At 55.7% G+C, this 13278-nt stretch overlaps 2 protein-coding genes across 8 annotated transcripts in view; both read left to right on the forward strand.

Moving 5' to 3' along the window:
* NISCH (nischarin) overlaps positions 1–5216 on the forward strand; it is a 30927-nt gene extending 25711 nt beyond the window's left edge. For 4 of the 7 annotated variants that reach the window (XM_011372566.2, XM_011372569.2, XM_011372570.2 and 1 more), the window contains 5 exons: positions 1271–1691; positions 2128–2284; positions 2780–2908; positions 3441–3602; positions 3995–5216. In XM_011372566.2, the coding sequence (XP_011370868.1) occupies positions 1271–1691; positions 2128–2284; positions 2780–2908; positions 3441–3602; positions 3995–4605 (1480 nt within the window). In that variant the 3' untranslated portion in view covers positions 4606–5216. The remainder of the gene's footprint in view (positions 1–1270; positions 1692–2127; positions 2285–2779; positions 2909–3440; positions 3603–3994) is intronic. The other 3 variants (XM_011372568.2, XM_011372571.2, XM_011372572.2) reach the window with 2 other exon arrangements.
* A 2442-nt stretch (positions 5217–7658) lies between these two features.
* LOC111747093 (stabilin-1-like) lies at positions 7659–13056 on the forward strand (the record flags this gene model as incomplete). The annotated part of the gene is made up of 5 exons (XM_023538031.1): positions 7659–7739; positions 11990–12126; positions 12474–12589; positions 12831–12916; positions 12987–13056. Coding segments are annotated over exons 1-5 (490 nt in total), but the record flags the coding sequence as incomplete, so codon positions are not given.
* Between the last annotated feature and the right edge of the window lie 222 nt (positions 13057–13278).

The raw sequence follows: 13278 nt of genomic DNA on the forward strand, positions 1-13278 counted from the left end.
GAGCCCACTAAGGAGCATGGTCATACCCACAGTTCACCCATACCTGGGGCTCAAGGGGCCTGTGCCCTTGAGTGTGCCCCTGTCTCCTTTTACTGCCCCCTGGCTTCACATGTGCTGGGGCTTCCCCAACCTGAGCAAGAAATCCTTCTATTTGTCATACTTCTGTTCCCTGAGACACAGTCTAGCTCACTTTCTCTTCTGTCCTCACCCCAGCATCTCATGAGACCTGTCTTCTCCCTCCAGCCCAGCCTCCCAGCTAATGTTCCCAGAGGGCTTCTAACCTCTTTGGTGAATCAGGTGACTCTTATGTCCAGCTCAAGTCTCATGCCCTCTGTAGAGACCCCTGATGCTTCTAGGTGCTGGAGAGCAGCTCGTGCCCTGAATAACCGTCTCCCCATCTCCCTACCCCTGTGCTGAGGCTTTGGGTGGTAACACCTGGTCTCCATTTCCCTGCCACCTCCGAGGCTGGCTGGAACCTATCCACACTGGGGACTCCCTGCAGAAAGCAGTCACCCTGCTTCCTCCTTGCAGACGTATCTCTGTCCCAGGACAACAGGAAGACAACACACCGGCTTCTTAGGGGCATGTGGCCCAGTTCAAGATCAGAGCCCTAGGGATCTTACTTGATAGCTGGACTGCCCAGTTGAGAGGACGGTGTCCAAAGGACTTCCTCAGCATGGGCCACAGGCACATAGGCACATACATAGGCTGCTTGCAGGGGTCCCCCAGACTCCATGAGCTTTAAATGTTCTGAGAATTGTTTGACCAATGTTCGCTGGGAACATTGAAAACTTAATGTGGCCACATGCAGTGGTGGCTGGATGAGGGGAGAGCCTGACCTATCTCAGGAGGACCCAAAGACACACTGAGGGACAGTTTTTTGAGTTTTTGGTTCTCACCTCTACATGCGCCCGTGTCCCAGCCCTGGGCACGTGGGTTTGTGCTCTGGACTCTGGCATTTCTGACACTTCTAATTCCTTCCCAAAATAAGTTTTTAGTTATGGGTCACATATGGCTGGCTGTCCAAGCCCCAGAGTACCGAATGGCTTATCCTGGCCCCATCTGCCCATCTCCCGCCCAAGAGAAAAGGCCTGGGCACTTTCCCTTCTACTGTTTTGTCTTCTCATAGGGAACCTGGTGATGAAATCCCAAGACCCCAGAGATGGCTTGTGGTACATGTGTTCCCCTCACACTTTGAGGTTGCAGATGTCAATATGAATCTCCATTTGGGGTCCACATGTTAATATGGTGTTTCTTGGGGGATTGGGAGATGCAGCAATGACCAGCATCTTCAGGAGGCCCTGACAGAGGCTCCAGCCCCAGCCCTAGCCCCAGTGGAGGCGTCGGTCCCGACCCCCGTGGAGGTCCCTGCTCTGGACCAGGCAGAAGCCTCAGCCCCAGAGGAGACCCTAGCAGAGACCCCAGCTCCAGCCCCAGTGGAGGCCTCGATGCCAGCTTTGGTTCCAGTGGAGACTCCAGCGGAGGCCTTAACGCCAGTGGCAACTTCAGCCCCAGCGGAGGCCCTGGCACAAACTGAGGCCTCCACCCAGTATCCAAGCGAGCACCTGATCCAGTCCACCTCGGAGGAGAATCAGATCCCTTCACACTTGCCCGCCTGCCCGTCACTCCGGCACATTGCCAGCCTGCGGGGGAGAGCCATCATCGAGTTCTTCCACAGCAGCATTGCTGAGGTAGTGGCTGGGCACTGGTCTAGCTGGCTGGCACTGGTGTGGAGAAAGGCAGCATAGTTGGTCCTGGGGGCTGTGGCAGAGCTTGTGTTGGGGTCAGCCTCAGGTTCTCCAACTTCTCTGTGCTGACTTTTTCCCCCAGCTTCAGCTGTTTGCAGCTTTGAGGGTCTGGGTAGGGAGGTCTTGGGCTGCCCTTCCCTCGTCAATTTTCTCCCCCTGTGGCCACTCCTGTCCTTGGGCCCCAGGCAGACCCTGCAGTACACCCATCTCCCACCCCTCACTTCCTCTCTGTTTCCAAGTTTATTAATCTATTGACTAGGTACGATGACGTTCCTGCCTCTCCCTGTCCAAGGCTGTAGGCATGTCACCAGGGCAGTGGGGCTGATAGAGAGGGTACGCTGCTCTCCTGCAGGCTCAAACCTGCCCCCTTTTTGTCCAGGTGGAAAATGAAGAGCTGAGGCACCTCATGTGGTCCTCAGTGGTGTTCTACCAGACCCCGGGGCTGGAAGTGACCGCCTGCATGCTGCTTTCCACCAAGGCCGTGTACTTTGTGCTGCACGACGGCCTCCGCCGCTACTTCTCAGAGCCACTGCAGGGTAAGCACCAGGGCCTGCTGGCACCTGGGAACTTGGAGCCCGTGCCTAAGGAGGCAGGCTGGGCTCCGTCTCTAGAGCCAGTTGTATGGCATCAGGCAGCAGTGATTTGGCCGCACTGGACTGAGAATTCTTTATCTGAGAAAGTAGGAGTTAAAACAACTAACTTCCCACCTGACACTGTCATGAGGGACCTAAGACTAGGCATGAAAGAACCCAGCCAGGTTCCAGCAATCATGTGGGAACTAGCCATGATGAGGGATTGAGCAGCCTCTGCCCCATGGGGTCTCAGTGGGAGACTCCTGTCAACTCCACAGCCAGGCGCAGCTCATACCCTAGAATGCATTGCTCGCGAGGCCTTGTATGCATAGAGGGTGGTGGTGGCTCTTCTGCAGGCCTGGCCAGCCCAGGGGACCCATTCTTGCTGGATGCAGCTGTGCACCCCTCATGCTCTCTGCACAGCCACCACCACCCTTGGTCCCTTTTTCTCTATCACAGATTTCTGGCATCAGAAAAACACTGACTACAACAACAGTCCCTTTCACATCTCTCAGTGCTTTGTTTTAAAACTCAGCGACCTACAAACAGTCAACGTTGGGCTTTTTGACCAGTATTTCCGGCTGACGGGTGAGTGACCACTGTGCTTTGTCCTATTTTAGGTGAAGGCCAGTGTTGCCAGTGGGCTTCCACCTTTCGTATGTGGGTACATTATCACAGACAGAGTCATCTCTCTGTTCATAAGTCATTTCACCAGAGTGGGAGGAAGCAGCTTTAGGAACTGCTGAGAGTGCAGAACTCACCCCACAGGGCTTGGGGCGGCGGGGGCGGCCAGAGGCAGCAAAATGCCGGGGCAGCACTGGGAGGGCAGGCAGAGTGGGCCCTGGGCTTAAGGGCAGGATGTTTCTGACTCATACTTCCTGAAGAGAGAAAGCTAAGCTCTTTCCCTAATTCCTCTGTATCCCCTTCCAGAAAAATGTCACAGCCCTTCCGGCCTGAGAAATGGCCGTGTCCCCAGGCTCCGTGATGATGCTTTCCCACATGGGCCTTTCTGGCCCTGGCTCTATGGTCTTTAGGTCCAGGCTGACCTGATAGAGACTAGAGATGTTTCCAGGGCAGGGACCAGGCTGCTTGCAACCATGACCAGCCCCTTTTCCCACAGGCTCCTCCCCGATGCAAGTGGTGACATGCTTGACTCGGGACAGCTACCTGACACACTGCTTCCTCCAGCACCTCATGGCCGTGCTCTCCTCCCTGGAACGCACACCCTCGCCTGAGCCTGTCGACAAGGACTTCTACTCTGAGTTTGGGAACAAGACTACAGGTACCCCAACCCAGCTCAGGCTGTAGGCAGGCCATCTGGGCCGACGTCATGAGCCTTGCCAACCCCGAGGGCCACAGCAGGCCCCAGAGCACCTCTCTGCCTCTGTCTCTCTTCTTTTTTCTCTCTTGTCCTGCTTAGCCAGCTAAGGTTTTACATGGGCTTTGTCATGGCAGAGTCTCTGTCCCAGCAAACCCGCAACCATCTGGCAGATGCACCCCAGGTGTCTGCTCTGCTCTGGGCTGCTGGCTTGTGGGCCTCTTCCTGGGCATACTCTCTCCCACCTATGACAGATAGCTCATGCTGCCATCTCTGGGTGGCTTAGGGCTGCTGGCACTCCCAGCCCCACCACAGGCCAATTCCAGGCTATAGCCCTGGCGGGGGTCTCTCTGCAGGGAAGATGGAGAACTATGAGCTGATCCACTCAAGCCGCGTCAAGTTCACCTACCCCAGCGAGGAGGAGATTGGGGACCTAACGTTCATCGTGGCCCAGAAGATGGCTGACCCAGAGAGGGCACCAGCCCTCAGCATCCTGCTGTATGTGCAGGCCTTCCAGGTGGGCACACCGCCACCTGGGCGCTGTAGGGGCATGCTGCGCCCCAAAACGCTCCTGCTCACCAGCGCCGAGATCTTCCTCCTGGACGAGGACTTCGTCCACTATCCACTGCCTGAGTTTGCCAAAGAGCCGCCACAGAGAGACCGGTACCGGCTAGACGATGGCCGCCGTGTCCGGGACCTGGACCGTGTGCTCATGGGCTACCAGACCTACCCTCAGGCTCTTACCCTTGTTTTTGATGACGTGCAGGGCCACGACCTCATGGGCAACGTCACCATGGACCACTTTGGGGAGGTACCAGGTGGCCTAGCCAGAGCTGGCCAGGGCCGTGAAGTCCAGTGGCAAGTGTTTGTCCCCAGTGCCGAGAGCCGTGAGAAGCTCATCTCGCTCTTGGCCCGCCAGTGGGAGGCCCTGTGTGGCCGGGAGCTGCCCGTTGAGCTCACTGGCTAACCCAGGCTGCAGCCAGCTCTTGCTGCCCTCCATGTCCAGGCTAGTGTCCGCTCAGTGCACAGAAGCAGGCTCCCTTCATTATTTTTAATATGATTTCTCCTCCCTTTTGGTACCTTCATTTGACTTTCCTCCCAGAAAATATGAACATTACATGTCCAGTTGATTCTTTCTAATTCTGGGAGTGAAAGTGTCAGCCCCTCCAGGGCCTCTGTGTGCCATTATCCTCCCATGCATCTGTTAGCTGCCCCTGGTGCAGCGTGGCTGGGCACAGCAGTGTTGTGTCTTCTGTCATAGGACTGTTGTTAACACATCGTGTCATGGGTTCTTTCTTGAAATGTCAAGTCCAGTCTTGTTGCTGTTGCTGTCATTGTGGGCATTTGCTGCTAATCATGAAGCTGGCAGCAAAATGCACATTGGAAGTTCCCACCCTGTGCAGTTTTCCAAAGTGGAGGCTTCTCCTGGTCCAGACAAGTGGGAGAGCCCCGTCGGGGGCAGGGCCCCCCCGGCCTTGGAGCTAAAAGGGATGGGGACACAGGACCTAGAGCTGCCAGCACCAAGTGTGATTCCTGTTGCCTATTTTCTCTAGTCCAATAAAGTGGCATTTGACGCAGTCTGAGTCTTTTATTTCCATGGCCACTAGGGTCCCCCCAGTAGGGCACTGGTCTAGGACATGGTTGACCTGAGGGAAAGAGGGTGCCCTAGAGACACTGGAACATGAGGTATTGGGGAGAAAGAAAGGAGAGAGGAGAGGAGGGGATGAAGGGCAAAGGTATAGGCTCTCCCAGGACCAGATGCTAGATGGGTGGCCTTAGGACTGGGCCATACTGGTCTGTAGCTAAACCATGAGCTTCAGGGCAGACATGAGTGTAGATAACTCTGGGGCAAACCTGACTTCTAGCTCATTGTTTCTGCCCCCTGCTGATCTGGAATGTCACATGTGGGCCCAGCCCCACCAAAGGCTACACAGCCTGTTATGAGAGTGTGGCCTAGAGTCTGGGATCCTTCATCATGTGAGGTCTGGGGGGGAGTAGGTCTCACCAAGATGGTTGTAGCACGAAGGCCTGTGGGCAGGTAGCCCAGGTATAGATGGTGGAGTGCCCATCTGTGTCTGTTGTGTCCTGAGAAATGGGGATTACCTCAGGGAGCCCTGCATTAATCAGTATTGGGCTCTTACCCTTGTTTGGGGGGAGCGACTAAGGGTAAGGTCTCCCCACTGTATTCCCCCAGCCAGATCAGAGGTAGAATGTGGGACTTCTTTGGGACCCAGCCCCTGTGCCCGACCCTTCCTCAACCTATTTCTACCCCCAGAGCAGGGCCCTTAAGCCCCACCCACTTCCCTCATCCTGGCCCAATCAGGAGCCTCATTCCCCAAAGCATGGGGCCATTTGGTCAAAATTGGGGAGGATAGTGGCCAACCCAGCTCCCAGGCCTGCTTCTGCTCCTCTGTTTTCCCTGGGTGCCAGTGGGGTAGGGATCCTGACCTAGAGGACCCATGGCCCTCAGACTAGGGGTGGGTGGGGAGTGACTAAGGGTAAGGTCTCCCCACTGTACACCCCCCCAGCCAGATCAGTGGCCAGTGCAACTGCCCCAGGTGCTGGTAGGGGGAGGGGAAGCCTACTGAGGAGGAGGAGGAGGGGCAGATGACAAGGCTTCCCCCAACCAGGCCATTATCTAAGGTATTTACAAATGGCCACCTGTCTTCATCTCAGTCTCCTGTAAACAGGACAGTGACAACCAGAGGCAGTTTGCACCACACCCAGGCCTGGCACACGGAGGCCTCACCACCTAGGCTAATACTGTTCCAGTCCCCACAGCCCAACATGTAACAGCTGATTCAGCTGGGTCCAACAAGGACTTGACCTACTGAGGGGAGGCATTGCAGGCAACAGCTCTGGGATTGGATCTTAACATCGGTTAGCTGAGCAACATTACACAAGTTACTTAGCCCCTCTGAGCCTCAGTTTCCCCACCAGTAACGGGTAATAAAAGTAACCACCTTCATTCATTCATGCATTCATTTATTTTTTCCACAAATCTTTATTGAGCATCTACTGTGTGAACCAGCCAGACACTGTCCATGTTTTCCCATAGCTGACATTCCAGCAGGGGACAAAAAATAATTAAACCAGGGTCAACTGGTGCCTCGCTCTATAAGGAGATGAAGGTCAGTGACCTTTGACCTGAGACTGGACCTTGTGGTAAGTCCCTGTGGGAGGATCTGGGGTGACAGTAACACCAAGAGAGTTGCTTAATATGTCTGGGGCAGGATGAGGGGGAGCAGCAACAAGGTCAGAGAGGCCAGCCTGAGCGGACAGGGGCGTGGAATGCAGTAGAAGCCACAGTACAGGACTCCTGAGTAGGGAACAGATGAAGCAGAAGGGAGGGGCACTGGCTGCAGGGAAAGCACTGAGGAGGCCCCTGGGGAGAGAAGGGAGGCATAGGGACAAGGTCAGTGGCTGGACCAGTCGGAGAGATAGCTGGAGCAGGTGAGAGCAGGAGCGGTCCACTGTGTTGTCCACTTAGCACAGAGCCTAACAGGGAGTCAGAGGCCTGCAAGTGCCCCCAGCAGTTGAAAAGATCAAGGTGAACGGATCTGATTCAGGAGCTGCCCTACCCTCAACACCTAGAATCCCCCAGAGCCTCTGACTGAAACAAGCTGGGCTTACAGACACTTGGGGTGGGGAGTTGTGTGCATTTCCATTGGAATTTGTTTCACAGCCCCTGATAGACCCCAGGCTTGCGGCTAATGGTGGACTTGGGTGCTGTGATACCAGGAGGAGAGTCCTGGGCCAGGAAGCTCCAAGCAGGGCCTAAGCCATCCATGCGAGGGTCAGTGGCCAGCACCTTCCCTTCCGCCTGCAGGCTGCTGATAGGCAGGAGGAAATCCTGGCGGGTTCCTGTGGGGGTGAGCTGGCGGGGCCTCCAGCCTGCTTTTAAAGCGAGTGCCCGCCCCATCCCGCTTGCCTGCCCTGTTCCTGCCTTCCAGAGCTCATTCCCCACACAGGCTACCCTGACTCTGTCCTGGACAGTGTGCCCGCCAGCCGCCACCGGCCATGGCAGGGCCCCAGGGCCACCTCTTGCTCTGCCTCCTGGTCTTCTACCTAGCAGGCTCCAGCATCCTCGTGGGGCAGAAGGTGAGTGTGAGCCAGTTGCAGGGGGACATGGTGTCCAGGCTCTGCTGGTTAGTGGTGGGAGCAGGGAGGGAGTGTACACAGATTGGCACAGGTCTGGAGACACAAAAGTCAGGGTACCAGTGTGACCTTCCCTGAGCAGGAACAGAGGCCAGGCTGTTGTGTCTACCTCCCCAGGCTGAGGACTGTATGTGGCTACATGGAGTGGCAGGGGTAGCAGCCTGACCTTCTCTAACTATGCCCAGCCAGCCAGCATGTGGTGTGGTGTGGTGTGCTGTGGTGTGGTACGCTGTGATGTGCTGTGATGTGCTGTGATGTGCTGTGGGCAGCTTCCCCCCGGTCTCCCCAGCCTTAGGGTGAGAGGTACAGAGTCAGGCCCATCTTCCTGCTCTCCCAGTCCTGACTGAGGCCTGGTTTCTATGTGGCCTCGGTCTGGAGATTGGAGATTTCATTACCCCCAACCCTCTCAGGGATGACAAACTGAGAGACTCATGTGACGTGTGTGTGTGTGCTGGGTGTGTGTGTGTGCGTGTGTGTGTGTGTGTGTGTGTGTGGGCACGCATGCGCACGCATGCACGCGCATGTGCGCCAATGCCCAGCCCCAAGAGTGCCCAGAAGCAAAATGAGGTCTACTGACCCCAGTCCCTCTGGGTAAACAGTAGTCAACGATGACACCCTCAAGCCTAAGAGCTGCCATTTATCAAGTGCACAGCACACATCTGGCACTATCCCCTCAAATCCTCACAGCCCCTGGGCAATGGGTCCTGTTGTTCTCCACCTGAGGAAGCCAAGGCCCAAGGCTGGTGGAAACAGGTCAGTCCAGCTCTGGAGCTGTGCTCCAGACCACCACCTGCAATTCCCCGTCCAGCCAGGTGGGAGGAGCAGAATGATCTTTGTATGCGGTCATCAGGTCCATGTGTGCGAGCCCCATCCAGACCGCCTCTCTGTGGGCGCACCCAGGCCCTACAGTAGAGACATTGTCTCCACCAGAGTTTTTGGAAGAGCCTCCCACCATGAGTATGGAGATAGAGTCATCTGGCTGGGGCCTGCCTCCACATGAGAGACCCTCCCCTGTGAGGCCAAGTTCATCTGATTCTTGGGGCAGGTGCTGCTGTCCCCATATCACTAACAGGCAGCTGAGATCCAGAGAGAGACAGGACTTGCCCAGAATCCCACTGCCAAGCAGAACGAAAACAGGAACCCAGGCACCCTGTTATCACTGGGCTTTTTGTCTTTGTGGTCCCTCAGAGAAGGGGCATGGAAAGGGGACCTCACCAGCTTCAGGGCCAGGTCAGGACTGAGCATGGGCAGATCTGAGGCTGAAAAGGAGACAGTGATGGTAGAGGAGCCAAGGGTTACAGGCCGTTCCTGTAGGTTAGTTCCTGTTCACCCCTGCTTCAGTTTCCCCGTGTGTACAGTGCAAGGGAATTCACAGGCCTTTCTACTTCCTCATGTTCTGGGAACAAGGATCAGTGAGGGGCTTCAGGCTGGGATTCTTTTCCTTGTCAGAGACTACCTCTAAGCCTGAGCTCGGGAGCTTGAGCTCAGCCAGTCTGGGTCAGGAAAGAGTGTCCAAGGGGTTCTTGTGTACAGGGACACACCAGTGCTGGCCTCCTCTCACACACCCTCAGTCACTCAGCCCTCCCAGCACCCCATGTAATATGAGACTCTCTGTAATTATTAGGAAATTGAGGCTCTGAGGGGAAGGGAAAACCTCTGGTTCACGTAGCCGGTGAGTGGCAGGAGCAAGACTCAAACACAGGCAGGTTCAGGTAGTAGAGGCAGCGAAGGCTTCCTGGAGGAGGGGGTTTTAGCACCCGTCCATTCAATAGCCTTTTACCAAGCACCTCCTCTGTGCTAGGAGTGTGTAGGTGCAGGTGGAACTGGAGTTTGAAGGCAGAGGGGCATTGATCTAGTGCAAGGGAAGCAGTTTTTGGGTTCCTTCCTCTGAGGTAGTTGGGATTTTGGGCCCTGGACCACAACAGCTTGGGGGAATTTCTTCCACCTTCTCACAACAGACTCAACATCTCGTGTCTCCTCAAATTCCCTAGCAGTGTCTCTGTGAGAAGCAGACATTGCAAAATCAGTTCTGGATTGGGGCAGGGAGTGAGGCAGCACTCGCCTGGCACAGGCAGATCCCGAGGTGCCCCCAGGAAGAAGGGAATCTGATTCAGCATTTGGCTGTAATCCAGCCTCACTCCGCCCAGCGGGACCAACAGTGAGATTGTGGGCTAGGACTGCTGATGCTTCTTCCAGGCTGCTTGGCAGAGGAGGCCTGAGTGCCTGCCTGTGGGGCGGTCCTGAAAGAAATATGATTTGGCTGCTGGCTTATCCACTTATCTCCATTTCACAGCCATTTACGAACAAGATATCCTGTGAATGAGTGTCCACCACATGACACAGGGCTCTGGCTTCCTCCCTGTGCCCGGACCTCACCCACTGCTTCATCAAAAGAGTGAGGACAGTGTGCTCCCACTCCCCTTGAGCCCTTTTCCAAGGCTGACCAACATTCTTCTAAGGGCTGGTCCTGGGCCAATGGTGAGCATGCTGGCAGCTGTGCCCAGCTGACCAGGTAGCCCTCAGGAAAGCCTGCCACCTGCAGAGCTTTTGCCCTGAGCCAGCAGCTGCCCGACTCTGGAATTACCCAACTTCCTAGATGCTCCCTGGCTCAGCAAAGACTGAGCCTGGGGTGGAGAATGAGACCACAATCCCAGCCCACAGCTCAGCCTGAGGCCGCTCACAGCTTCCCTCTTTGTAGACCGCAGAGGCATGAGCGGAAAAGGCCAAATCATAGCACAGAAAGGCCCCGGGACCCTCATATTCATCAGAAGAAAGTGTTGATCACTATTTCTCCTCTTCTCTTGCTTTGGGAGGCCACACATCTGTAACGTGTTCTAGGAAACATGTCCTGGGCTCATTCCCTTTGGACTGGTATGGTCAGCATAAGAACATCTCAGCTCTCCAGGCCGTGTCCCAAGCCCCCTAAAAACCTCTCTTCTATTAAAATGCACCTTCTGGTGGCCCTTTCTCCCATTTACAACCAAGAGTTTAGCTTCCGTCCCTCCAAGGTGCAGTGCTGTAGGTTACTGGGACTTTGTTGCTATAGAGGTAGTCCCAGTGATGGTGGCCGTGCAGGAGCTATGGCAGGCCAGTGAATGGGACCCTCGGGCAGGGCTTTCTTGGCACCCTCAGGTGACAACCCCTTTTCCTGCCTACACCTCTTTTCTCCACGTAGCAGCCAGAGGGCCATTTAAAACACAAACCAAGTCGTAGGCCTGTCCCGACTCAGCCTCACCTAGATGGCCTGGCCACCAGCCCCTCTCTAGCCTCTCCTTGGCTACTTTCTGCCTCATCACACATGGTCACTTATTCCTTCCCACTTCGTGCCTTTCGTCTCTCCTATCCACTCTGCCAGGAGCACTGCTCCAGCCAAATGTCATTCCTCCTTTAGGCCCCACCTCAATTGTCGCCTCCCCCCAGGAAACTTCTTGGGCCTCCAGCCTGGGTCCTCTCAGCTCCCTTACTGTCAGCATTGCTCATCCGATGATGGGCAGTGCACCCTTGCGTCCCGGCTGGTGTGAGGCCATGGCCAAGTCTGGGCCAAGGTCTCAGGGAACATGCCTGCAGTGGCCCAAACTTAGGCAGACCCTCTCACACATGCCTGCTTACAGAGGCCAGCCTCTCAAGTCTGGGGCAGACTCCTGGGTCCCTTGGGCTTGATGAGAGGGTCATTTGGCAGCAAGGTGGGGATATGCTTAGAAGAAAGTAGGGATGGGTGCGTTTTTCTCCCAGTGTCAGCCATGTCATTTACTATTTATTTTTAAATGAAAGGCAAGAATGATCTCTAGGTGGAGAGTCCAAGTTCTAATGCCTGATTCGTATCCTATCAGTGGGTGGTTTTCAGCAAGGACCACCCACTCAAAGCTCAATTTCTTCATCTGAGTTGGCTGAGGTAGAACAAAATGGCTAGATTCTTTTAATGTCAGAAAGTATAGATTCAGACTTCTCAAAGTGCTTTCAAGGCCATGAACAGAGATATATGACTGTGGACATAGGGACATACTATGGCAGTCACAACTTGTGACAGGCAGGTTTCCCCAGTTTTAAGGGCCTTCCCGGTCCTCACTGCCTCCCCACTGAACAGGTAGAAAAACAAGGCCTGGGGAGGGCTGCTAGGCCTTGCTGTGATCAGTACAGAGTCAGGACTAGTGCAGGGTCCAGCCCCTTCACTACAAACCCCATTCGTGGCCCAGGTGCGATCCAGACACTGTGATGTGAAGACCAAGTTTGTCACTCATGTACCCTGCACCATGTGCCCTGCCGCCAAGAAGCAGGTGTGTCCCTCGGGCTGGCTTCAGGATTTCCCGAAGAAGATATCACAGGACTGCCGGTGTGGACCCCTACCCCTATCTTTGCCCACTTCTGGGAGTATCCTGTGGGGTGTCAGGGAACCAGGAAGAGCCTGGACGTCTTGGGGAGTAAGGGCAGGGACTCACTTAATCATACATCTGTTGGCTCCTCCAGTGGGGCAAAGAGAGGAAGCGGGGAAGGAATAAGAAGGTGGGGGCTAGTAGTGTTTACTGAGCACTTACTTATGTGCCAGGTCTTGTGCTCAGCTCTGGGCTAGGCAAAGAGAGGGGAGGTGGAGTAAGAACACTGGAACCCAGCATCAGGAGGCTGGGGTGGGGCTGCTGTGTGGGAGCCTCTCTCATCGTCCTGCTCATGCTTTGCCCCCAGCTATGAGGTACAGCTGGGGGACTCTCTGTTGTCCATGAGCGGCTGCAGCCTGGAGTGCTGGAAGGACGTGGTGCAGAAGGCCTGCTGCCCTGGCTACTGGGGGTCCCAGTGCTACGGTAGGGGGTGGTGGGGTCCCACCTTGCTCCTTGCACCCCAGCCTTCGATTCCCCCTCTGCAGTATCTGCCGGCGTTCCCCTTCACCTTGATCATTTAATGAACCAACATAGCTTGCCACCTGGCTCTGGCTGCTCTGGGAAGGGGCCGAGTCTGGGTCTTCCCAGAGCTGTTGGAGTCAGGGATGAATCGAGAGTTCTTGGAACACAGCTGAGTTCTGTGTGTGGGGTGGGGGGTCCACAGAGTGCCCTGGGGGGGCAGAGACCCCATGCAACGGCCATGGGACCTGCCTGGATGGCATAGACAGGAACGGGACCTGCATCTGCCAGGTAAGGGCCGGGCAGGCTGGGGTGGGAGACATTGGAGGGGCTGCACTGACTGGGCATATTTTTCCACCAGGAAAACTTTAGTGGCTCAGCTTGCCAGGAGTGCCAAGACTCCAACCGGTATGGGCCTGACTGCCAGTCAGGTGAGCACTGGCAGGGCAGGAAGGCAAGGCCAATGTCTACCTGGGGTCCCGTAGACACTCAGTCCCTGCAACCAGCCCCCGCCAGCTTCCCTCCCAGCCCCTCAGCCTTGCATTTCTTCGCTAGAGACACAAAATTTTTTTCATCATACCCCTATCCCCTCCACTTGCTGTTCTCGGAGGCCTCCTCCAGGAAGCCCTCCCTGAACTCCCAGGCTGGGCCAG

Source organism: Pteropus vampyrus, unplaced genomic scaffold (genome assembly GCF_000151845.1).
Source record: "Pteropus vampyrus isolate Shadow unplaced genomic scaffold, Pvam_2.0 Scaffold210, whole genome shotgun sequence".
NCBI lineage: Eukaryota > Metazoa > Chordata > Mammalia > Chiroptera > Pteropodidae > Pteropus > Pteropus vampyrus.